This window comes from Aedes albopictus, chromosome 1 (genome assembly GCF_035046485.1).
Source record: "Aedes albopictus strain Foshan chromosome 1, AalbF5, whole genome shotgun sequence".
Taxonomy (NCBI): Eukaryota; Metazoa; Arthropoda; class Insecta; order Diptera; family Culicidae; genus Aedes; species Aedes albopictus.
This window is the reverse complement of record NC_085136.1, coordinates 5031912-5058648: the sequence shown is the minus strand read 5'-3', so window position 1 is coordinate 5058648 and position 26737 is coordinate 5031912. Positions and strand designations below refer to the sequence as shown.

At 39.5% G+C, this 26737-nt stretch overlaps 1 protein-coding gene across 1 annotated transcript; it reads right to left on the bottom strand.

The window, feature by feature from the left end:
- Positions 1-24938: 24938 nt before the first annotated feature.
- Positions 24939-25959, bottom strand: LOC134288646 (uncharacterized). The gene is made up of 2 exons (XM_062854086.1): positions 25536-25959; positions 24939-25477 (listed from the first exon to the last, which is right to left on the bottom strand). The coding sequence occupies exons 1-2, from the start codon at positions 25873-25875 to the stop codon at positions 24939-24941; spliced, it is 879 nt and encodes a 292-aa protein (XP_062710070.1). The 5' UTR covers positions 25876-25959.
- Positions 25960-26737: the final 778 nt, after the last annotated feature.

The window sequence follows — 26737 nt, the reverse complement described above, 5'->3', positions numbered from 1 at the left end:
GGGTTCCTTAGGCGTTCCATGGGAATCCAGGGGGCTTCAGATGATTTTCATGAATGTTCCAAGTGTTTGAGGGGTTTTCAGATGTGTTCCAGCGGTGTTGCAGTGGGTTCCGGGAGCGTTCCAGGGGCTTAAGAGATATTCCAAGGGTTTTCAAGGGGCTTCAGGGGGTTCCAGGGGTATTCCAGGGGGTTTCAGGAGCGCTTCAAAGGGGGGGGTGTTCTTCCAAAAGACCCAGAGGAAATCAGGGTGCTTTATGGGGCCCAGGGGGCTTCAGAGGGTTTCATAAGGTTTCCAATCAAGTTTCCAATGGAATTGTTCCAGATTTTATACGGCTCATTATAGAAGGTGAGGTAATATGACCCATCTGTCCACAAAGGGTTAAGAGGTTAAATTCCAGTGGGTCTCAGTGGGTTTTAGGGAGTCTCATGGGCGTTCCATAGGGAGCCATTTTATGAGCGTTCCATGGGAATTCAGGGGATTTTGAAAGCGTTTCAAGGGTATTCCAGGGGGTTTCAGGGGCTTTTCAGGAGTGTTCTGGTAGGGCCAGGGCTTCAGGGGGTTCATGGGCGTTCCGTGCAATTTCAGGGGGATTTAGAAGCACACTATCGATGATCGAGGGGGTTTCAGGAACGTTTCAGGATTTTCAAGGGGTCACAGGGTCGTAGGAAGGGGTTTCGATGGGTGTTCCAGGAAGGATCAAGGGTTTCAGAGCTAGGTTTCAGAGTGTTTAGGAGCGTCACGGAGCGTTGTAGAAGTGTTCCAGAATGTTTCATGGAGTATGTCAGGAAATGCCAGGGGGATTCAGGAGTACTCCTGGAGTTTTCAAGGGGTTTCAGAGGTGTACCATGGGGTCCGAGGGAGTTTCAGGGGCGCCTGGAATCGCATTTAATTCTCTCTTGAAACAACCTTGAAAGCCTCTTATCCCTAAAAGGGATACCTGGAGTCCATTGGACCCCAGGCGCCTTTCAGAGCTCGTCTTTGATGGAACACACTCAGCGAGGTGACGAAACTGAGGCCATGAAGGTATCCCTTTTAGGGTTAAATTGTCCCTGAATCCTCCGGAAAGTTCTCCAGAACTTTCTTGAAACCCCCACAAAAGCCTTCCTCCTCTTTGGAACACCTCTGAAACCCCTTTGGAAGTTTCAAGGAACCCCTGGGAGCTTCCGAGAACTTCTTCGATCTGAACCCCTTCCAAAACTTCCATGAAACTTGAAAATCTGAAAAATGTAGCAGACAATGTTAAATTTTGACTACCGGCGAGAATGAACTTGCTTAACATTCATTCAGCCAAGTTCCCGTTTTCACTTTCAAAAAAGCACAAAAACACGTGTATTTTTTTTTGTTTTCGAAAGATTTCGATGAAATTTTTACAACTTTCGGTCTACAAGGTCCCGGAGTTACTCCGAATTGTTTTGGGACACCAACATTGGCCACATACTTTGTTCAACGGGTACTTAGATCCCGAGTCGGATTCCCGACTAATCAGAATAATTGTGTCTTCGGCAAAGTTATTCAGCAGGATGAGTACTAACTCGTATAAGGGGTCTTATAGTTCACAATACAGCCGCGAGGCGGCGCTAGGTCAAAAACTCGCTCTTGTATCTCGAAAACCTGAATTGCTTTCTAGCTTCTGCATGCTGCCTCCGCTAAAGTTGTCCAGTGGATCAAGAACTAACTGGCACGAAAGTTCTTGGTCAGGAATTTACCCGCTAGGTAGCGCATAGTGTCCGCAAATTTAATACTCTTCTTTTTCTTCTTCATAGCTCTACGTTCCAACTGGAACTTGGCCGGCCTCTCTTCAACTTAGTGTTCTTTAAGCACTTCCACAGTTATTAATTGAAGGGCTTTCTTTGCCTACCATTGCGTGAATTTGTATATTGTTAGGCAAGTACAATGATACACTATGACCAGGGAGTCGAGAAAATGCCCCGACTGGAACGGGAATCGAACTCGCCGTCTCCGGATTGGCGATCCATAACCTTAACCATTTGGCTAACTGGAGACCCCAATAACTCATATATCTCGAAACTAATTAGCTAGGATAATGCCTTCTTTTTCGACAAAATTGTTCAGCAGGTTTAGAACTATCTGATAGTCGAAACTCAGCAGGATAAGAACTGACCAAAAGTAGATTGTTTGATATGGAGCTCGTCCACCAAATGGCGTTCAGCAGCATTAGCCTAAAAGGAAGTTACACACGTTCGTTTGATTCCCAATTAGTCTTGTAGAGGTTTTGAGAACCATCATAAAACCTAACAACTTTTATTTTAGGGGGTTCCAAGAAGTTTCAGAGGCATATCAGAGGTTGTTTCAGGGGAATTCAGGAGCCTTTTAAGGGCGTTCCACTAGGTTGGGGTCTCTAATGGATACGGGGATTTCATGGGCGTATCAATAGTATTGAGGGGGTATAATGGACGTTTCAAGACGCTTTATTGGCGATTCATGGCATGGTCTCAGGAGGAGAGCGTTATAAGGGGTTTCAGGGACGTTTCAAAGCATTTCAGAGACATTCCAGATAGTTTCAGGGTGTTTCAGGAATGTTTAAGAGCAATGTTCCTAGAAGAGGATCTGAGAGCGTTTGATACAATTTAGGGAGCATTTCCAGGGGGTTTCAGGTGCCTTTCAGGGGGTTTTTGGACCCATTTAAAGGCGTTTTAACCCTCAAAAGCCCTAGACGAACCACTTTTTTTCAATCGACTACTACTCAAAGACCATACAATCAAAAAATTTGAAACCAATTTTAAAGTGAATGCGGTTAGTTGGTCTTCCAATATCTGAGTGTGGCATCCCCCCTGACCCCTCCCCCCTTTCTGGGTATTGAGAAATGCCTTGCCACGGGGGTATTTTTCGGCAATTTTATTGATTATCACACATATTATCATTCTGAAATTTGTATTGTAAATTGTATTTGGCCATAAAATGATCGCTCTGTGCTATGGGCATACCACCGCTACGGAACCAGTTCCAGACGTTCAGGTTTCCGGACATAATCTCCGGAGGAACCTGCTACATACTGTTTACTAAGGTTCGCATTCATAATCCTTTTTTGCGTCTTCAAATATTGAATTTAGAAGTATGATGTCTTAGAAGAGTTTGTTCTATATACTTAATTCTTTATTTTAAAAATTTTACCTAGATGATTTATCCACCTAAAAGTGCGATAGGAATTCACTTTTCTCAAAAATAAAGATAGAGTATTGGTGTCTTCTACAAAGTTGCAGAAAAGGGTATTATTGGAAAGTTTGCCGAACAAACTATTACCTTATTTGCTCAACTTTAAGAGTTATGTGTCATTGTTTGTGAACGACCCCTTGTAATAGGTTTTCGGATATAACTTTTTCTATGGATTTTTAGGATTTTTTGAGTGTTTTACAAAGTTGTTCTTTGTGATGGAATACACCTCCTTCTAATTTTTTCTTCGTACTGGAATAACGCTCCAAGTGGAACAGCGACTGCATCTCAACTTGAAATTCTAAAAAGCCATCCTGAAGTATGCTTGGAGAAATTCCTATATTTTTTGCAGAAATAATTGCTGGAATTTAGCAAATAATTTAGTTTTAAACCCATAAATCCGTCCTTCCCATTTTTTTTTTCTTCAATCCTTAACCTCGAAACAGCCGCGAGTACTTCGGCTTCCCAAACTAACATAGTTTTAAGGCAGTAATAAATTGTAAAATGTATAACCATTGTAAAAAAACAAAAGATTTCGGCTCAGTTATGCCCATGTGGCGCCCGAGCCTTCCAAATAAACGAATAAGTTAAAAAAAAAATAATTGCTGGAATACCTCACTCAATTACAGTCACTACTTACTTGCTACTTTCGGTCCTGGGCACCCACTAGATCCGACTTATTTTTCTTATTTCTCATTCATTCCCTTCTATAATCATGAGAAACAGAGGAATATAAGTGAGAGCAAGTTCCATCTCTCCCATGATTCTCGTTCTCTTGTTTGTTCCTGAAGAACGAGTAAAAAATGAACATCTGGCCACGCTAGTGGTTACAACTATGATTCTTTCAAAAAAAATATCATTTTGATTCTCTCAGGGATTTACATGACGATTATTTCAAAAATATTCTTACAAATTTTCCAGCTGGGAAGCAACTTGAAATTCCTTTAGGAATTATTGCTGAGATTTCTCCAGAAGTGATGCTGGAAACATTCCTGGAGAAATTCTAGTTTGAGTTTCTGCTGGTACATAGGTACTCTTAGGAAAAAAAATCTCAAGGAATCCACGAAGAAATCCAAAAATGATTCGAAGGCGTAATTTCTATAGAATACCTTGGAGAAATCTCTGGAGGAGTCCTTGAAGGTATCACAGAAGGAATATGTATAAAAATATGTTTAAAACTCCTTAGGAAAATTGCAATGTCTTCAGAAAAACCTGATGAGCTTCCCTAACCGATTCCCGCGGGGATTGCTACATAGGTAGCTTCAAGGGTTCCTTCAGGAATTTATCCGGGATGCATTCAGATTTTGCTCTCAAAAAATCATACAACAATGTCCGCTGGCATTCCTGCAGAAATTCTCAATGCGCCATTTGAAGGGATTTCTCCATGGAGTCTCCCAGAAATTCCTCCTGTGCTTCTATCAGAGGTTTTGACCAAGAAATTCTTCCAGCAATTGCTCTCGAGATTCTTCCATAAATTTCTGCAAGGACTCACACAAGAATTGAGAGGGATTAGAAGCAAACGGGTGAAAGTGACAAAAATATACTTTCGAGTGAATGAGATTTGAGTAAATAAAGTTTTCCATTAATTTTTCCACCCATGCAAAATGTATAAGGTTTCAAAAAAGACCCAATTTTCTCCGTTTTATTGCAATTCATCGTAAAAATAGTCTTGAAAAAGTTCCTAAAAGCTTAAAAATATAAGAAATTTTTGATATGTTCAGCTCAAATCGACAAAATGGTCACTTACACCACTTTGCACCTGGACTCCTCAATTCTTCTTGCATTACCGATTTCTTGCTGGGACTCCTCCAGTAATTGCTGCTGTAATTTATTCATGGATTTCTCCAGAAATAAGTAATTCCTACTGGGAATCCTCTTTAGAATATATTATGAACTACTGCTGGAATTGCTCCAGGACTTCTTCTGGGGTTTTTCTAGACATTTCAGGTAGATACCCTCCTGATTTTTTTTTCTGGGATTCCAATGCAATATCTGCAGAGAATCCTCCAGTAATTTTAAGAGCAATAATTATAATTCTGGTATTTTTGGAATCCCTGTTGTTTACTGGATGTATTGTAAGAGGAATTCCTAGAGGTATCCTTGGAGAAGAATTTCTCGGAGAAATTCCGGAGGGATCTTCAGAGGAATCCCAGCAGTCATTCCTAAAATTGCTGGAGAATTCTTTAGAGAAATCTTCTTAGAATCCCTCCAGGAATGTCTGATAAGATTGTGCTAGAAGTTTCTGCCGGGATTCTTCCCTCGGCAAGGAAGGTCCCTCTAAGAAACATTCTACTGTTTATTCAAATCCTCCCGAAATATTTCTATGAATTCTTGCTGCACACTTAATTTGGATTACCGTGTCCGGTATATTTTTGACGAAAATAGAGCAGCTGTATACAGCTATACTGAATTGTTAACCTTTTGCACCAGGTTTTGACAGTTGGCGAACTGAGCCTCAGTAAAATCGATTACCGAAGGTACCGAAATAGTTCTGCTGTTCTATTTTCGTCAAAAAAGTGCTGAACAGGCAATTCAGGATTGAGTGTGTGTGATTCCTTCAGGAACTCCTACCAGAATTTCTCCAAGCATTTTTACTGGGATTTCACAAGCATTTCCAGATGGTATTTTTGTTGTAAATGCTTTTAAGAATCCTCCAGGAATCGCTGAATAATTTCTGTCATTAATGGCTTGAGGAATCCCAGCAAGACTTCCAAGAGGTTTCCCACCACGAATTCCTCGAAAAATCTGAATCAATTTCAACTTAATTTCTCAAAGGAATCTGAAGGAGATTTCCAATAAGAAAACGAAGAGGAATTCCTGAAACAATCCCTAGATACATTCTTAGAAGAAGCGCAAGAGAAACTCTGAAGGATGTTACAGAAGAGAAGTTACAGTAGTAGTTGATGGATGAATCCAATCAATAATAATTAAATAAATCCCAACAAGAGTGTCTAGAGATAATCCCAGAAGAATTCTTTGATAAATTCCAAGAGGTATTACTAGAAAAACAACTTGAGGAATTCGTGGATTTAACCAAGCAGGCATTTTGGGGAAATTTGTAGAGGAATGGTTTGAAAAAAAAAATCACAAAAGGAACTTTTGTAGAAATTCCTGTGGACTGGGCATTCTAGAGTTTTTTTTTTTCGTAAGTGAGGTCCTGAAGGAATTCTTGGAGAAATGCTCAGAAAAATGCAAAGAGAAACTTTTAGAGGAATCCAAGAAAAAGTATTTTGAGAACTTTTTTTTGAGAACCTCAGGGGTAAAATCTCAAAAAAAAAAAAATTGGTTTAGGAATTCCAACAAGACTTCCTGGTGGATTCTTTAGGAAATTATTGAATTAATGCCAAAAAAGTTTCTGAAGAAATTTCAAGTGGATTTCCGGCATGAACTACTGGATAAATACTAAGAAAGTTTTTTTAGGGATCCTTGAAGAAATCACTGAAAGAATCACAGCAGGAAAATAAACAAAAATGTCTAGGAAAATCACAGCATTTTTTTTGTACGTAGAAATCTAAGCTGTAATTGCATGAGAGTTTACAGTAATATTTTTTAGAGGAGTATTATAATCGTTAAAAATAAAGAGAATTTCACCAAAAACTCCATAGTCTTTTAGAATTTTTTTGGAAGTTGAGATGCAGGCGCTGTTCCACTTGGAGCGTTAATCTAGTACGAAGAAAAAAGCAGAATGAGGTTTATTCCATCACAAAGAACAACTTTGTAAAACACTCAAAAAATCCTAAAAATCCATAGAAAAAGTTATATCCGAAAACCTATTACAAGGGGTCGTTCACAAACAATGACACATAACTCTTAAAGTTGAGCAAATAAGGTAATAGTTTGTTCGGCAAACTTTCCAATAATACCCTTTTCTGCAACTTTGTAGAAGACACCAATACTCTATCTTTATTTTTGGATTGGATTAATCATCTAGGTAAAAATTTCAAAATAAAGAATTAAGTATATAGAACAAACTCTTCTAAGACATCATACTTCTAAATTCAATATTTGAAGACGCAAAAAAGGATTATGAATGCGAACCTTAGTAAACAGTATGTAGCAGGTTCCTCCGGAGATTATGTCCGGAAACCTGAACGTCTGGAACTGGTTCCGTAGCGGTGGTATGCCCATAGCACAGAGCGATCATTTTATGGCCAAATACAATTTACAATACAAATTTCAGAATGATAATATGTGTGATAATCAATAAAATTGCCGAAAAATACCCCCGTGGCAAGGCATTTCTCAATACCCAGAAAGGGGGGAGGGGTCAGGGGGGATGCCACACTCAGATATTGGAAGACCAACTAACCGCATTCACTTTAAAATTGGTTTCAAATTTTTTGATTGTATGGTCTTTGAGTAGTAGCCGATTGAAAAAAAGTGGTTCGTCTAGGGCTTTTAAGGGTTAAATTGATTCTGATGATTTAAACGGCGCTTCAATGGGATTATGAAGGTTTTAGGGGCGTTTCGAGGCATTTCAGGTCAAGGTCGTACCAGCGGAGTTTCAGGAACACCCTTAAATCCAAGTATTATATCAGGGGTATTTTAAAAGGATTACGGAGATTTGAAAGGCATTTCAATGGAATTATGGAGGCTTCAGTGGCGTTTCAAGGCATTTCAGATTTGTTTCAAGGGATTTATAAGGTGGCGTGAAGAGATTTCCGGATATCCTCAAAAGCTTCCTGAAATGCCACCGAAATCTTCCTAAAACCACCAAGACCCATGTAACGCACCTAAGTCCCTCCGAAACTCCCAAAACGCCTCCGCAAAGCCTCTGAAACCCGCTGCAATCATTTGAAACTTCTTGAAAAGCCTCTGAAATGCTCCTGAAACCCCCAAGGATCTCATGTTTACGCACCTGAAGTTCTCTGATACCATCTAAAACGCACCTGCAACGCCCCCAAAACCCGTCGAAACCCATTTAGACCCCCATAAAACGCCCCTGAAACCTGCTCCGAAATTCAATATCCCCGCATTCTTACATACTTCCGGTTCACGAGTTAATGATTCTTTCGCAGTTTTTGGTACCCCTGCTACTCCGGGGTCTACATTGCGAAGCTGTCATTGCATACTCCCATAATTTTGATTTGTGTTACTGTGTTCAAGGCAAACAAGATTCAGTATGCAACATTAGCCATGACGGTGACAGCATTACGACGATAGTGATAGAAAAAGTACTGTACGGCTCACTGCCTGAAACCCCTTGGTTCCCCTGAAATGTCCCTGAAATTCCTTGAAACGCCCCTTAGACCTCTAGGTACCCCCCCCCCCCCGTAAATCCAACGAAACCCCCCAAAACACCTCAGAGACCATCCGGAAACCCACTGAAATGCTCCTGAAACCTTAAGGTACGCCCTACAGCTCCCTTGGATTCCCTGAATCTCCGTGAAACGCCCCAGAGACCGCATAAAGAGTACCTGAATCCCTATGGAACCTCTTGAGACCCACTGAAATGCCGTTGAGACCCCCTTCAATGCCTCTGAAACTCTGAGACCTCCTGGAACACTCTGGAACACCCTGAAGCGTCCATGAGTCCTGCTGAAACCCTCTGAAACGTCCCTGAGACCTCTTGGTACCCTTTGAAACCCCCTAAAATGTCCCTGTAACCTCCCTATGCTCTCCCCTATAAACGCCCCCTGGTCACTGCCATACATTTTGTTATGCACAATAGATATATTTATGCTGGTCTGCTTATTGTGACATTTGCTCCCATTAGGACTCGGTCAAATGTTGCTGGGAAACGACAATTGGCTTCTTTATCGGTGTTGAGATAATTTGATTTTCAGAATCTGCATGCTAAACTGAGCCGGAATCCAAGTTTTCATGATTTTTGGTGCCCGGGAACCTATTTAAAAATCAGTTTGAAGTTTGTATGGGAGCGATTTGTCGAATCACCCCTCGTCGCATTTTGTACTGGGCGGAGCTGTCAAGCAGTTGGTCAGCTGTCAAAAGGTGATTTCGAAAAATCTCTTCGAAAGCGATTTAAGGTAGCAAAATGAAGTTCCAAAAATCTGAAAAAAATCATGGTGGTTCAGAAAAAGGTGCTCTTTCGTATAAAATCAAAAAATCAATACATTTTTCTTAATTTAAAAACCCAATTCAGTGAATTCTCAAATTATCACAGAAGTCGATACATGAATGAGAATGAGAAAATTTGAGGGCAAATTTCTTCAGAAATCTTATCGTTAAGTACTGGGTAAAACAGAGTTCCTTAGGTAAACCTTTGTAGAAACTCATAGGGCTCTTTCAGCAGGCATTTCTGGTAGAATTCTCGAAGGAATCCTTGGAAAAATCTCAGGAGGTATTTCTGAAGGGACCTTATCAAGAACTCTTAAAGCAGCAGGCATCTCTAGAGGAATCCTAATAGGAGTAATTGGAAGAATTCCAGTAGACATTTCAGGATGTGTTAAAGAAGGAATCCTTGGTAAAAATCTTTGAAAAAAAAATCCTAAGAATCCTTGAACAATCATTGGAGATTTTTTTTTTGTTTATATTTATGTGTATTTTAACTTATAGCTAATTCTACACTTAGATCATTGGAGATATCAAATGTGGTTTTGCTACAGGATTCCTATCAACAAATCTCGGTTGAATCCCAGCTGGAAACTACCAGGTTTCATGTTGTAATTCTTGTCGAGAGCCCTGTAGGGATTTGTCCCATGAATTCTCATGGAAGTGTTACAGGTATCTGCTTGGGTTTCTTTCTTTCGTAGATTCCTACAGGAATTTCTTCCAGGATGCTTACAAGGGTTCCTCCCGGTATTTCCTGCGGGATTCTTCCAGGGATATCATTCGGAGTTTTTTTTTCTCACGGAAGGTTCTCACACAGAATTTCTCTAAGGTTCTGCAAAGATTCTTTCAGCATTTTCTTGTGAAATTCCTTCAGAGACTTCTCCCGGAATATCACCATTGATTGCTACCGGGATTATTTCAGAATTTTTTCCTGCAATTATTTTCCGTGGTTCTTTCAGAGATATCTTCCGGGATTCTTCCATGTTTATGTGAGGATTTTTTTCTGGAATGCCGTTAGAAAGTTCTCTTGTGATCCTTTGATTGAAAAAGGATTTTGTACGCTTTAGGTTTATTGCGAGCAAGCGGGAGCTGCGGGAATGCACTACTGATTTGCACTTTGACATTGCTGCACGAGAAACGACGACACGGGTGACTATGATTCGTGACGCCTACTAGGATTGCTTGATGTGCTATGCGTCGTTGTCCACTGTTCAATACGACAGCATAAATCTACTGTCACACAGGCATTCTTTTGGTACGACATTCCATCAGGAAGTCCTCCCAGGATTCCCTCATTGATTACTTCATGGTTCTTCCACAAATTACTCCAGGATTCGTCCTGGATTTTCTCCCACGATTTCTTTATCGATACCTACCGGGATTTCTTTATTGATTTTTCTTTAGGGATTTTTTGAAGATCAGGGATTTAAAAAAAAATCCCGTAATTCCTTTGAAGATTAGTCCCGGGATTGCTCCCCAAATTCCTTCATTGATTTTCTTAGGAATGTTTTTATTTATTTAGGAATGCCTTAGGAAAAAATCATGAGGCTTCACTGGTTCTGGAAGCGTCCCAGGGATGTTCCGCAGGAGGTTTAAGGGAGTTTCATGCATGTTTTATGGGGTCTCAGTGGGTTTCAGGGGATTCATGAGTGTTCCATGAGGTATCATGGGATTTTATAAGAGTTTCAAGGATGTTCCAGAGGATCTCAGAGGCGTGCCAGGGTGTTTCAGTGGTTTTGTGATCGTAACAGGATGCTTCAAGGGTATTCCAGGAGCCCAGAGAGTTTCATGGTGCGTCAGGACTGTACCTTGGGGTTTCAAAGGGTCTTAGAGGCCTTCCAGAGGGATTCAGGGGTTTTCAGGACCGTTAGGGGCGTTATAGACATAGCTGTGAAGGCGTGGGTATTCAGCATGACCATGCTGGGGGTGACGGATTCCATTCCCGATCGGTCTAGGAACTTTTCGTAATGGAAATTTCCTTAATTTCCATTTCTGAAATCCTGAAATTTACTGAATCTCCCTAAAAAGCCATGATACGCTTTGAAACTCGTCTCTGAAACATCGCTTAAACCCCCTTAAAAGCACAAAGGAATCTCCAAGAACCTCTCCTAAACTCTTCTGAAACTCCCATAAAACTTGTTAGGCGCTGTCCATAAACTACGTTAACTCATTTTCGGCCTTCTCAGACCCCCACCCCCCTTTGTATACTTTATCCATACACGATTTCAAAAATTTTATGTAGCATAGACCTGGAATTCTACAGAAAATATTGGAGGGATTTGTTCCAGGATTTCTCTTCACGGTATTCCAATCAGGATTCCGCTTGGGATCCTTTTGGTGTCCGGCCAAACGCCGCACAGTGGGAAAAAACAGTGCAAACCTACACTAAATTCGGTATCTCACGAACGCATCCAGTTTTTCTAATGAACAAAACGGTTTTAGGCGTAAAATTGCTTGGAAAATCGAATGAAAGTGGTTAAACAGACCACACGGATCGTTATCATGCTCATTTTACCCTAATTCCCCAGTTTTTATTTACTTTTATATGCAACTAGCTCTATAAAACTTATGAAACATGAATGTGGTTTGCTTTGAAGGACTTTTCTAAAGGATTAAGATGTAGAGAATCGATTGGACGTGATTGCAGTGACCGCATGAATGTATTTATGCTTATTTTACCCTTACTCCCCACATATATTGAGTTTTGTATGAAATTAGCTATATAACTTACAAGAAACTTATGAGTAGTATGTCAAGAAGCGTCTATTTGGAGGATTATGATACTAGGAATCAATTAGAAGTGGTTGCAGTGACCGCGCGAATGTAATTATGCTCATTTTACCCTAATTCCTCACATATATTGAGTTTTGTATGAAATTAGCTATATAACTCACAAGAAACATATGAGTGGTATGTTAGGAAGCTTTTATTTGGAGGATTATTATACAAGAAATCGATTGGAAGTGATTGCAGTGACCGCGCGAAAGTAATTATGCTCTTTTTGCCCTCATTCCCCACATATATTGAGTTATGTATGAAATTAGCTATATAGCTCACAAGGAACTTAAGGGTCGTATGCTATGAAGGGTTTCTTTAGTGGATTATGATACAAGGAATCGATTGGAAGTGATTGCAGTGACCGCACGAATGTAATTATGCTCATTTTACCCCAATTTCATACAAAACTCAATATATGTGAGAAATTAGGGTAAAATTAGCATAATTATATTCGCGCGGTCACTGCAATCACTTCTAATCGATTCCTTGTATCATATTCCTCCAAATAAACGCTTCTTCGCATACCACTTAAAAGTTTATTGTGAGTTATAGAGCTAATTTCATACAAAACTCAATGTATGTGGGGAATGTGGTTAAAATGAGCATAACCACATTCGCGTGGTTACTGCCATCACTTCTAATCGATTCCTTGTATCTCAATCCTCCAAATAAACGCTTCTTAACACACCACTCATATGTTTCTTGTGAATTATAGAGCTAATTTCATACAAAACTCAACATATGTGGGGATTTAGGGTAAAATGAGCATAACTACATTCATGCGGTCACTGCAAACACTTCTAATCGATTCCGTGTATTATATAATTTACTAAAGAACCCCTTTATAGCATACCCCATTATGTTTCTTGTGAGTTATATAGCTAATTTCATACAAAACTCAATATATGTGGGGAATGAGGGTAAAATGAGCATAACTACATTCGCGCGGTCACTGCAATCACTTCCAATCGATTCCTTGTATAATAATCCTCCAAATAAATGCTTCCTAACATACCACTCATATGTTTCTTGTGAGTTATAGAGCTAATTTCATATAAAACTCAATATATGTGAGGAATTAGGGTAAAATGAGCATAACTACAATCTGCAATCACTTCTAATCGATTCCTTGCATTATATAATCCACTAAAGAAACCCTTTATAACATACCCATTAAGTTTCTTGTGAGTTATATAGCTAATTTCATACAAAACTCAATATATGTGGGGAGTAAGGGTAAAATAAGCATAAATACATTCATGCGGTCACTGCAATCACTTTCAATCGATTCTCTACATCTTAATCCTTTAGAAAAGTCCTTCAAAGCAAACCGCATTCATGTTTCATAAGTTTTATAGAGCTAGTTTCATATAAAAGTAAATAAAAACTGGGGAATTAGGGCAAAATGAGCAGGATAACGAACCGTGCGGTCTGTTTAACCACTTTCATTCGGTTCTCCAGACAATTTTACGCCTAAAACCGTTTTGTTCATTAGAAAAACTGGATGCGTTCGTGAGATACAGAATTTAGTGTAGGTTTGCACTGTTTTTTTCCCACTGTGCGCCGTTTGGCCGATTGTCATCTGGCCGAAGAGGTTGTTTGGCCGAATTATGATCAAATGAACTCAGTGGTGAGCATGAGCTCCGGGTAACATTCTAGCTACCACTATGATCATCAGAAATATTTCCTTCTTTCAATCATAGACTATTCTTTCTAGTTTTACTATTAAAAAAAATAATTGGCGTTGAAATTTTGATTATTTTTTTGTCAGAAATTTCTCCTTCTTTGAATCATAGGCTGTGCTTTCGAGTTGAAGAACACTGGCATGCTCACATGAGTTCATCATTAATTTTCATCGCATGAGTTCATCAAACGGCGTACGGCCAAACGGCATTCAGCCAAATGACTCGGAACCGATCCTTTCATATATTCTTCTAAGCATTCCTCCGGGAATGCCTCCCGGGATTATTTCAAAAGGTTTCTTTCAGGGATTCCTCCCGGAATTCCTTAAGGTTTTGTTTTTTTTTTTTGAGATCTTTCTAGGCATTTCACCCGGGACTCCTTCATTGATTTTTTCAGGAAACTCCTTAAAAATTTCTTCTGTATTTCCATCAGGGATGTTACTCGTGAAACTCCTTTTGAGATTTGCGAAATTTCTTCATCGATTTCTCCTGGGATTACTTCAGGCAAGTTTTTCGGAATTCCGTAAGGGGTTTCCAGGGATTTCTTCATTGGTTCCTACGGAGATTCCTATGTGGATTTTTTCCGGGATTCTTTCTCGGATTATTTCCAAGACTGAATCAGGGATTTCTTTAGGGATTCCTTCAGGAATTTCTAACGGGATTCCTTGAGGCGAAACTGGATCCATTTCCTAACTTTTTGGTTTTTGATTTTTTATAAAATAACGAAGAAATATTTTCAAAATCGGTTTTCATGCACATGGATGGATCAAGGTATCTCTTGACTTTTTTTTTCGTGGTGGACAATGTTTTTCGTTTTTTCAAAAACCATTTTTGAACAAAATTTCATAAAAAAATGTTTTTTGCAAAAATAGATAACATTTTCCACCACAAAAAAAATCAGAAGATGCCTTGATCCATACTCTACATGTGCACGAAAACTGATTTTGAAAATATTTCTTCGTTATTTAATGAAAAATCAAAAACCAAAAAATGAGGAAATGCTTCCAGTTTCGCCTTAATTGATTCTGCTTTATATATTCCTCCCGAGATTCATTCAAGGATTCCTTCATGGATTCCTCCTGAGATTCCTTTAGCAATTTCTTCAGACTTTCTTTAGGAAAGCCTCCCAGAGTTTCACTATTGATATCTCCTTAAATTTCTTTATTTATTTTAAGCAGGTTTCTTTTGTGGATTCTTTCTAAAATTCATTTAGAGACTCTTTATTTCCGAAGATTCCTTTAGATAATTCTTCCGGAACTCTTTCCGGTATTTTTTCAGGTATTTTCCCCACGATTCATTAAGGAATTCCTTCTGGATTATCAGGATTTTTTCACAGATTTCTTCCGGGGTTCCTTCATTGATTTCTCAAATGATTCTTTTGAGAATTTCTCTTGGAATTTCTTCAGAGACTTCTCCTGGGTTTTCTTTAGAAATTCCCCCAGAAGTTCTTCATGGAACTCTTCGCGATGCCTTCAGAGATATTTCCCGACATTTCATCATGCTCACGGTATTGAGGATTTCTTGCAGGATTCTTTCACGGATTGTTCCCAAGACTATATCAGGGACTCCTACATGATTTTCTCCCGAGATTCCCTTAAGCATTTTTTTCCGAGCCTTCTTTTGGAATGCCGTCCAAAACTCCTTCATTAATTCCTCTCTGCATTTCTTCATTGATTTTTCCAAGGTTTCCTTTAGAGATTCCTCCCGAGAAGAATCACCCAATTTCAAGGGTTCTTTACGGGATTCTTTGGAGGATTTGTTCCGGAAATCCTTCTAAGATTCATTCAGTGATTTCACTCGGGATTTCTTCTGCTATTCTTTCAGATATTTGTTACAAAATTTATTCAGGGATTCCTATTCGGATTGCTCCTAAATCCTTTCAGGTTACTTTTTTATTTTTTTGAGGATTTCCTTCCGTGTTTTTCATGCATCTTTCCGGAATTCCTTTTGGCGTTCATTCCAGTATTCCTGCGGGATTTTATTAAGGGTTCCTACCGGATTCCGGGATTACTTTAAAAATTTCTCCTGTGGTTTCCTCAGACTTCCTCTAGGATTCTTTCAGGAATTCCTTTCGGCATTTTTCCTAGGATTCCTTCCTGGATTTCTCCAGGGGTTTCTCCCGGAATTCCTACATTAATTTTTCATTGGATTCCTCCATGGATTCTTCCATAGATTCCTAAAAAGATTATCCTGGAATTTCTTCAATGGTTCTTCCAGGATTGTTTCAGATATCTCTCCCGGGAATCTTTCAGTGATTCAAAAGGACTTTTGAGGGAATGCTTCTTGAATTTCTCCCGGAATTGCTACTAGGATTACTCACGATATTTGTTATTATACCGGATTCCTTCCTATAATATTTACTTGATTCATTTGAGCAAAAATCCCATGTGGGTGTGATGGTTTTGATTCATATTATTCGATAGTGTGGCAAATATGCTACAGAGAACAGGAAAACATAAAAAAATAATTTAAAAAATTGTCAAAAAATCAGTTGACACATTTTTTGGCCGCCACTGCGAGTGGAAAATACCGATTGTCTTCCTGCTTCGAGCAGCATGTATTCGTCGTTCGTTTCTGAAATGGATCACCGCGACGCGAAGAGAAAAGCAACCGGCGACGAACGACCGCGAAGGCCCCTTCTTCATGTCACTCATTAGAATGGCTTTCTCGTCTCTTTTTTTTCGTTCAAATTGTGTTATTAAAATTCGTCGCCTGCTTTGATTGCTCCCTGTCCCCGCTTCATCGTCGTAATCAATTACACCGAAATATGTATAAACTGGGCCTTGAACTGCCCAGCGCGGTCAGACCTCGGTCTCCGAGGCGTTCTTCGTTCGAAACGCACCCAGAATCGTTGAAATCGACCGCGCGCGAAGTTGCGGCGCGGCACATTAAACAATTACCTATTCAGGAAGCGTCCCGATAGCCATCTCCGATTCCGATAATTGGAGCCCTTTTGGATGTATAAAACATCGCGCGCAGGGCTGGCCACCTCATAAATCGGAAAAGCAAAGGGGAGCGCAACATGACAAGCGACATAAATCATAGAATAGGAGGCGACGGCAATGGTGGCGAAGATGTTGTAGTTAGGTTAGAGCATTCGGTTGCCATTGGAGATTTGCCACTGCGCCACATCATCATGTCCATTTGGCACTAATGTATCCGGTTCGCCACCACGAGCACATGGCCTACCGCGATGGATGGATGGATTGTGGCGGGAGACGAAAGAAGCAAAAGAATAACATAAAACTACTTGAGAAATCATATCGAGTTGCGTGCCATTAGGGTCCAATTACTGCCGCCGAGCGATAAGCATCTGATTAGGGTTGATTTGGGATTCATATCGATACGGTCCAGTTGAACGGATTGGCGGGCGCTGTCGCGCCAGTGGGCATAGGATGTGATAACTGGTTGGTAAACAGTTTTATTGTCGTTTGAAATAGGTTCCAGACGCACAAAAAAGTCATGAAAGTTAAATGAAGTGTATCTAAGAAGGCTAAGGAACGCGCAACTTCACAATAATAAACAATCTATTACTACAAATGTGCTTGACAGTTGGTAATCCGCGAATCATGGTAAACTTGTGCCGCTGTAATGTTGAAGCATCCGCAAGAACTCGAGTAGACATCGTGATCTGCAGTGGGCGAGCGAATGCCTAATCAATACCTTTGCTTTTCTTACAGTGACCTGCATTTTGGCGTAGCAGACTCCAACTATGTTCTGACAGAGAAGATTCCCTGTCAACTTTCAAAGTTAAATAACTTGAGCCCGTTTGCCAAGGGAGTTGTCACTCCACCGTACAGTGTGTCTTTCTAAGTATATCCTCGTCTTTGATGCAATAGCAAACACAAACACGATACCGAAAGAAGTGCTAACCAACAAAATCGTTCGGATTTCCACCGTTTTGTTCAACTGCAGCAAGCAAGATCTAACATAACTCCACCGCGCATCCGTCAAAACTTCGTCAACGTTCCCCACAAGAAAGCGTCCTCGTCGCCACTTGTCAAACATCAAACAAACGGACGCACGCAGCAGGCACGCACGCATCTCATGGCGACGAGAGACGTGCCCGTAAACTGAAAGTTGCTCTAATTGTTTGCGGAATCAGCTGCTGCTGCTGCTGGGCCTGGCGCTTGGGTGTTAAAAACCTACCAAAAAGTCGTGCTCAAACATTTCCCAACATATCCCCGAACTTCTTCGTCAACCCATCCCAATCCGTCGCCGTCAGTCGTCATAGTAGGCCTTTGCGTTTTGGATAGGATCCCCTAAACGACCAACGGCGGGGTAGTAGGCTGTGCCCGGCGACGAGCAAACGTGCGTTGCTATGGAGTCGACCGAGATAATCACCAGGAAAAGTATATGTACCTACGAGAAATATCCGTTCGTTCGGCACGTATACGCGATATTTATAAACATTGGACGGAGAGCATCTGGTCGAAAGTACTAATCGATAGAAAATTAGTCCTAGAAGCATCCAACTGACAACTTATCATGGTCAACCTTATGGGTGGACAAGGTTATTACCCTGGTTACTCTGTTGGAACGTGACAAGTACGAGACGTTGAGGACGGTTTTGCCAACAGTTTCGCGCTAGAAATACGCGTATCTGTCAAAGGAGACACCCATTAAGTAATTAATACGTTTTTTGACAGTCATTGGCGAAGTTTGGAAGTATGTCAGATGTTGTTATTCATACAAGGTGTAATTTAGAGACAAAAGTTGGCATTTTTCTATTGATAATTTTATTCGAACCGATAAAAACTGTATCAAATCAAATGCAGTAAAACTTTTTTCGAGGTTTTTGCATATATTACACTAAAAATATTTCTTTTTTTGACACAATGTTGCTCGAAATTCAAAATCGATAAAAAAAACGGACCAGACAAAAAGCCATTCGATATAACACGCTTCCGCGATAATAGGGAAATCGCGCTGCAATAATTAACTCATTAATATTTAAAAATGGTCCGACTTATACCTAGATTAGTTTATTTTTGATACGGACTGCTGTTTTTTTTTGCACCACATTCTCATAGTGAATGCATTTTCTAGTTGTCAACGACGATTTTTTTTTTGTAGTTTCGCTATCACTTTGCGATAGCGATTCGAACGATCGTCCACATTTTTTTGACTTTTGCCATTATAGCTGTCCAGCTGAACGTCCATACAAAAAGAAGCCCAAAATCCAGTTAATCGAATTAATTTGGCCACTTCTCGTGTTGGGTTTCCTTTTCGTCGTTATGTTTTCTTTCCCATGAATAGTAATAAGTAATTTCGCCAATCAGCCTCAGACGGCTTTTATTGTCCGCGCTTGCTAAAACCACCTTGATGCACCCAATCTATCATAATTATGACGATGACGATGCCCATGCCAACAATCAAAGTAGGCCCCCTACCCCAATCGAGCCGGTGTCGAAGGGTGGTCGTCATGGGTTTTTCGCTCTCGTCCGTCCGTCCGTTAGCAAGTCAAGTAGGCCTCGACTCGGCGTCGCGTCGCCTGAAAGCCAGAAGTAATAAAGACGTTGAAAAATTGGCCACTTTCCAATAACAATAATATCTCGATGATGGGGAGGTTACGCAACGGAAGCAGAACACCTTCCCCTCCCTATTGGTTGCGGCAGTCGCGACCATCTTTAGGCTAATGAATTTCGTCGATTCTGTTCGTCGTCTGCCATGTAGTTTATTGAAATGCATGTCATAAAATTTCGATAATTCACATTCACTTTTTGTGCGTTCCCGTGGAAGGCATATGCAAGCCATCGGGAGAATCGTCCAAGCAGGCGAAGAACCAACTTCCGGCGAATGACGCATCGTTATGGGACTTTGGACCCGAACGGGAGGATATGGCAAATTGAAAACAATTGATGTTACAATTTTCATGAAAGTTCTCCATAAAATCCCTGAAGTGTATGTCTGCGTGTAACCATAGTAACGAAAAGTATTTATTGATGAGCTGTGGGCATCTTCCTCAAATCAAATGTTTCCCATAATGCTTGACCCTAAAACACCATCAAGCAGCCGTCATCTTGAATTTTAGTACGACATCTTGGAATTTCAGGTCATCACTTTTGAACTTCGGATATTGTTCCGTCGTGGAACGGGGATTTTGCGGGTTGAACGGATTTGGGACCGGTAGTTCGATTGAAAGTGGACTGTATAATTTCGGGATTGTACTGGGAGAAAAAGACGCGGTTTGTTCACTTAACTAAACTACTTTGTTGTATTTCGGTTCGGATCGTGTACATGGTCGGGGGCGAATCAAAACGTATTTTCTCGGCGGTGGTTGAACGTTGACTGATCGCTGGTGTTGTTGCCGAGCGCACACAACATATTGGAATGAATGGGAAGGAAGATCAATGTGGTGACGGTGGAGGAAATTTCCTTGCACATAGGCTGCTGATTGGCTCGGTCGTCGTCATCGGCGGCTGGCACATAAGGACTGTACATGCGAGAGTCGATCCTTGCGTGCATGTTCGTTCACGTTGTTGTTGAATGGGCATTTGGACGGCGTGAAGTGTGGTAGGGAAAATAGGGGCAAAATATTCGCGGGTTACTACTTCGCGTTGGCGCGAACAGATATCTTCCACTTCACAAATATACCCATATTGCAAAGTTTTAGAGCCTAAAACTCCATAGAACATCTGCCGTTTCTCAAAGGTCCATCAAAAACAGAATTATAGAATTTTATCAGGAATTCCTCCAGTGGTTCCATTACAAAGTTTTCCATAAAATCTTCAAGAAATTCTGCTAGGGACTCCTCTGAAATTTCGCTTGGAATTCTTTTAAGAATTATTCCGGAGATTTTTTTTTCCTAAACTCATAGAATCATTTATGAATCCTTCAGGAGTTTTCTGAAGATTCATCCAGGAACTAAGAACTCTTTTATGAATCCTTCCAGTTTCCTCAGCACCATGAATTTTTCTCAGAAATCTCCTGAGATTATTTCAGAAACTTCTTCCTGCGATTTCCTTGGAGTTCTGAACTCCTTCAAAAGGACATCGCAAAGGACATATAGAACATATTCTTTCAGGGATTCCTAATGATAATCTTGAAGGGATTCATAAAAAAATCCAGAAGAAAATCTTCTATGAATATCTTCAGAAATTATTTCAAGGATTCTTTCAAAAATTCTTCCAGGGAATCTTCAGGAAATTTCTTCAGAGCTTCTTTCAGATATGGCTTAAGAATATCTTCAGAAATTCCACTGTGGTAATCGCGTGTGATAAGCTTGAGCGTGCGTCAAAGACTAAGCGCTATATGTAATGCCACGTTGCAGGGTGTATGTGGGCGATCGTACAACCACTCAGGTGCGCATGGATAGGAGTGTAGTGAAGAATGATATTTCAGCCTAAGCACATGAATGAGTAAGGCACTCGTCACCACGTCCACCAAGAATTTATTTATGAAGTTTTCCAAGCATTATTTCTGAAACTTCTCCTAGGATTGCTTCAGAAATTCTTTTGGGATGCCCTTTAATAAATTCTTATAAAGGAATCCAAAGTATTTTGATTTTTTTTGTATCCATGAATTTTAACTTAGAGCTAACTTTTCACATGGAATCCAAAATTTCTGCAGGGATTCATAATTTTCCACAGTGATCCGGAAGTTTTATATCTTTCTTTATCATTAAGATTTTCAGCTCAAGGCTGTTTCATCATCCCATTCAGAAATTTGTTCAAAAAATGTTTTGAATTGTTTTATTCGGCCAGCATTTTTTCCAGGTGGTTCCTTTTAGAATTCGTACTGGTTTTTCTTCGCGAACTCCTCCAGATATTTCCTCGGGAATTTCTCCAGTAATTCCATTGAAAACATCCGCAGGGATGTCATCAGGACTTACTTCAAGAAATCATCCAGAAAATCAAGCAAGAGTTCCTCCAGGGATTCTTATATTATTACTTTCAGTGTTCTTGCAGTAATTCATACCGATATTCTTTCAGGAGCTCCAGTAAATTTCCTACAAGGACAGCTCTATGGTTTTTTTCCACGGATTCAGAAATTTCTTTTGAAATATTTTCTAGGAATTTCTACAGCAGTTCCATTAGAAAATTCCCAAAAGGCTTTTGGGATTCCTCCAGGATTTTTTTCAGGAATATTTTTCAGGTACTCTACTGAAGGATTACTCCAGGAACTCTTCTAACGTTACTAATGGTATTCTACACTGGTATTCTTCCAGGAATTAAAAAAAAAATCCTTCAAGGATTATTTAAGTAATCTTTCCATGGATTCCTTTCTTCCATAGATTTCTTCCAAAATATCTCCAGGAACTCTTCAGGTATTTTAAGACTTTCTTCAGAAGTTTCAACAGGGAATTTCTTCATAAGCTCTTCCATGGATTTTTCTTTGCATAAAATTCCTCTTTAAAAAATCCGGCAGGAATCCCTCCAGGAATTTCTTGAGAAGAGGTTCTTATTGAAATTGTTACCGCGATTCCATCAGAAATAGCTGCAGAGATTCCTTTATAGATTCCACCAGTATATCTCCCAAATGCACAAAAATGACTGGAGAAATTTTTGAGTTTCCTTGAATTTTCTGAATAAATCCTTGAAAGAACTCCAGAAGATATCTGTGCAAATTCCTAGAAAGAATTCTTGCACTAAAATCTCTGAGGCAATTTCTGAAATTTATACTCTGGAGGAATTCATGCAATAATCAATGGAGGAATGCCTGAAGGAATTGCCGGAGTTAATTCTGAAGGAATTCGTAAAATAATTTCATGAGAAACTTCTGGAGGAATTCTGGAAATAATTCCACGGATAAACTCCTAGAATAATAGGTGAAAAGACTAAAAGAAAGAAAAGAAAAATAAAAAATGTGGTGAAATTTACAAAAAAAATCTGGAGTAATTCTTGATGGTTTCCCAGGAGATTATAAGGAGGAATACCTGAAGAATGCTGGAAGTTCTGGGGGATTCCTGCAATAATTTCTGAAAAAATCCTGAAAAAAATCTGAAGGCATCCTTGTTGGAATTCCATCTCTGATGGAATCTGCCGAAATCTCTGGAGGAATTCTATCTCGAATTTCTAGGTGTAATCCTACAAGAACCTGTGAAGAATTTTCTGTCGGAACGACATATTCAAAGGAACTTAGAGGAACACCTGGGGGCATTCCTTGGGAAACACCTAGAGTAATTCCAATAAGAAATTCTGGAGCCGTTTGGCCGAACGCCGCTTGGCCGAATGCCATTTGGCCGAAAGGACCGAATTATGATCGAAGGAAGTCAGAGGTAAGGACAATTGCCGGGTAACGTTCTAGCTGACAATGTTATCATCAGAGTATTTCCTTCTTTCAATCATAGGCTATTCTTTCTAGTTTTACCATTGAGGGAACGCTAACTGTTGAAACAGTGATTTTTTGTCAGAGATTTTTCCTTCTTTGAATCATAGGCTGTTCTTTCGAGTTATACTGACATGGAGAACAGTAACATGCCCAGATGAGTACATCATTCATTTTTCGGCCAAATGGCATTCGGTCAAATGACCCGGAACAACTGGTAGTTATTAGACCACATGATAAAAATGATCTAAACCGTAAGCATCGCCTACCGCGTATCCATGGCACACGCTTAATAATGGGAGCGTTTATGCCAGTAACGAATAAGCCCGCTTCTCACAATAGCAGGCACAATTCCTAAAGGATAGCTCAGAGAAATTCATACAGTAACTCCTGGAAAAATCTTTGAAGAAATCTCTGAGGAAGGATCCCTTGAGATATCTTTGGTGAAGTTTCTGAAAAAAAAAACTATAGGACAGGGTTCTGTTAGGAAAAATCCCGTTAATAATTTCTGTGGAAAGTTTAGGATAAACCCGTTGAGTAATTTCCAAAGGAACCCCTAGGAATTCCTGGTAGAATTCCTGAATAAATCACTGGAGTAATACATAGATGAATCATTGGGGGAATTTCTATTGAAATCTGTGAAGAAATCGCTGTTAGGATTCCAGATAAAATTCCAAGAAATAAAAATAAATATGGACAGGAACTTTGAACAAACTCTGGAAATAACTGGATACCTCGTTGGAGAAAACGCTACTAAACTGAGACCGAACTCAGCAATTTCTGGTGTTGAAATGACTTCCAATACGCCATTGGTCATGGTGGTGGGTAGTCCTGATTGTTTTCGTTGGTCATTCACGTAGCGCCAGAAGCTTCTAGGGTCGGATCGAAGACGATTTTGAGTTTCCACCAAATGCGCTAGGTACAGCTGGTTGTTCAGCCTGGAATACTGCTCGTTGATCCTTGAATAGGCAGCTCTTGTCGAATGTATACGATATTTGCTGTGCTTCTTCAGAGCGGCTCTTTTTGCTCTCTTCAAATGACGAAGTTCCGAGTTTAACCAGACTGGGCTGGAATTTCGGAAAGAATTTACGAAGTACCGTCGTGCGGGTATACACTTTTTGGTCATGATTTTTCAACTTTATGACATTAGATCTCCCAGAGTAGTGAACGGATCTCCACAATTTTTACACATAATAATTGTGAGTATGTATGTAGGATGTATTTAAAATTTGAACCTAAATCCATCAATTAACAAAAAAGTCATTCATACACCAATCGGGCACATGTCATATAGAACCGGACGGGGACTACTTTGGACACTTCTAATACCAATAAAAATATCAATTGAATGAACAGCTTTTCATACATTTTCAATAGTTGGATTAATTCATTGTTATTGAAGCAATTAATATAGTAAATTATTTTTCGTTCTCAGAAGTCAGCCAATGCATTTTATAACAGTGCGCTGCTGGTACCGTGTGAGGTTATTATAAGGACATTATCAATATAACAAAACTGCATTTAAAATTCCAGGGTTATTTTTTTATGTCTTTATTATCGTGACTTTCAGCCCAAGGCTGGTTCGTCTCCATCCAGGGTTATTTATAAAACCGCTTTGTACCAATACTGAAGCGTGATATTGTAATATAGACAGCATATAATATAACAGGGACCATCAATTATTTATTTGGATGAAATGGTCATTTATAATTGAACAACCCTTTGAACCGTTGAAACAATGCTCACAGAGCAAATGTTTTGATATATATATATATATATATATATATATATATATATATATATATATATATATATATATATATATATATATATATATATATATATATATATATATATATATATATATATATATATATATATATATATATATATATATATATATATATATATATATATATATATATATATATATATTAGGTTTATTCGATGTTTGTTCACGTCCTGACAAGCAATAAAGGGTATGTTTGAAAAACTCTTTCAACCAAATGAAGGGGACAATCCTTCTTAATAGTGACCGTCAACGAAATACAGCACCGGAAGCTTAACCTTTCTCTTTTGGAGATGTTTGAGAAAAACGTTTTGGATGTACAACATGAAATTGGTAGTGTCCATCCATCCTTTAGAGCTTTTGCCAATTCCCCAATCTCCAGGAAACATGCGTAGAAGCTCTGCAGACAAACGCTGCATTGGAAGAACAACTCCCGGTTCTACAGCAGATCCATCCGCTCCGAATGTAAACATTACGGTGATGTTTTTATGACTGTCAGCATGTTCGACTTCGAAGACATTTTGGCTTCCGCGACAAGCAAGCACAGCCTTTGTCTTCGGATGTAAGAAGAATGATGTCTCATCGCCATTATAGACTCGGGTTGGGTCCAACGCAGCTGCCATAAGGTCATTCTCCTCCATGTAGGACGTGATTGTCGCAAACCATCCACGAATGTCAGACTCCTTCACTTTCGCGCTGGCAGACGATACGGATTCCGGCGTACGGAAGGTTATCTCACGATGTCTGCGAAGAAAACCCTTTAGCCATTTTCGTCCTGTAATAAAGAACAAATATGAGAGAACTAATCAAGTGTATGGAAAGTAGAAACTTACCAGGTTTGTTGTTTGTGAAAGGATTTGGACGAGGACAAGCTTCGAAGATGGTTTTCACCTTGTGCAGCAGCAATTCTTTCACCACCGGGTAACCTTTTCTCTGCATACTGATGACGTATTGCACAAGTTTGTGTTCTTCGGCTTTAGTAAGAACCGTTTGTGGTCCTTTTCTTACTTTTGTGGTCCATTTGCTGCTAAGCCGGTAGCGAACGGTAGACTGAGGAATGCCATAGGCTTTGCACGCAGCGTACAAAGTTTTTTGTTTGGAGGTCACCAGCTCCATGCAGCGAGAAATTGCCGCTTCGTCGTATTTTGAAGCGGCCTTCGTCAACGAATCCATTCTGTAATGAATGTTATAGTCTGAATGTAATTTTACGAGCTGTAATTTATTATATCTACCCGTTGTTACACCAGAAAACTGTAAAAAATGTTCACTGTTATTATTTTCGGTTGACTGTCATATGTAAACAATGAAATACCACCACTATGGGAACATGCATATTTCTTGTGCCCACAATGGAACAAGGGGAAAATATCACAAAATAAGAAATGTAATTGCTGAAATCCACTGAATTTCAAGAATTTCATCAAGTTTTGACATATTGGAATCAATGACATTAGAAGTAACTGCCCAAATGGCGTGTTTTACGCTTAAGGCGAAACTGGAAGCATTTTCTAATTTTTTCGGTTTTTGATTTTTAATTAAATAACGAAGCAATATTTTCAAAATCGGTTTTCGTGCACATGAAGAGTATGGATCAAGGTATCTTCTGATTTTTTTTGAGGTGGAAAATGTTTTCCATTTTTGCAGAAACCATTTTTATGTAAAATTTTGCTCAAAAATGGTTTCTGCAAAAACGAAAAACATTTTTCACCACATAAAAAATCAGAAGATACCTTGAACCATACTCTACATGTGCACGAAAACCGATTTTGAAAATATTGCTTCGTTATTTAATAAAAAATCTAAAACCAAAAAGTGAGGAAATGCTTCCAGTTTCGCCTTAAGTAAATGAGGTCGATACTTGGAAAAACTTAAGAAATTCACTGCAAATTATCTACAACTTTTGAATATCACATTTCTAACATGTTAAGGTACAAAACACGTAAATTTATCACTCAATCGTTGCGTACTAAAGTAATGAACAATATTTATTTAATGAAATGGTGTTAGTATAGGTAATTTTCGCAATATCATGTGT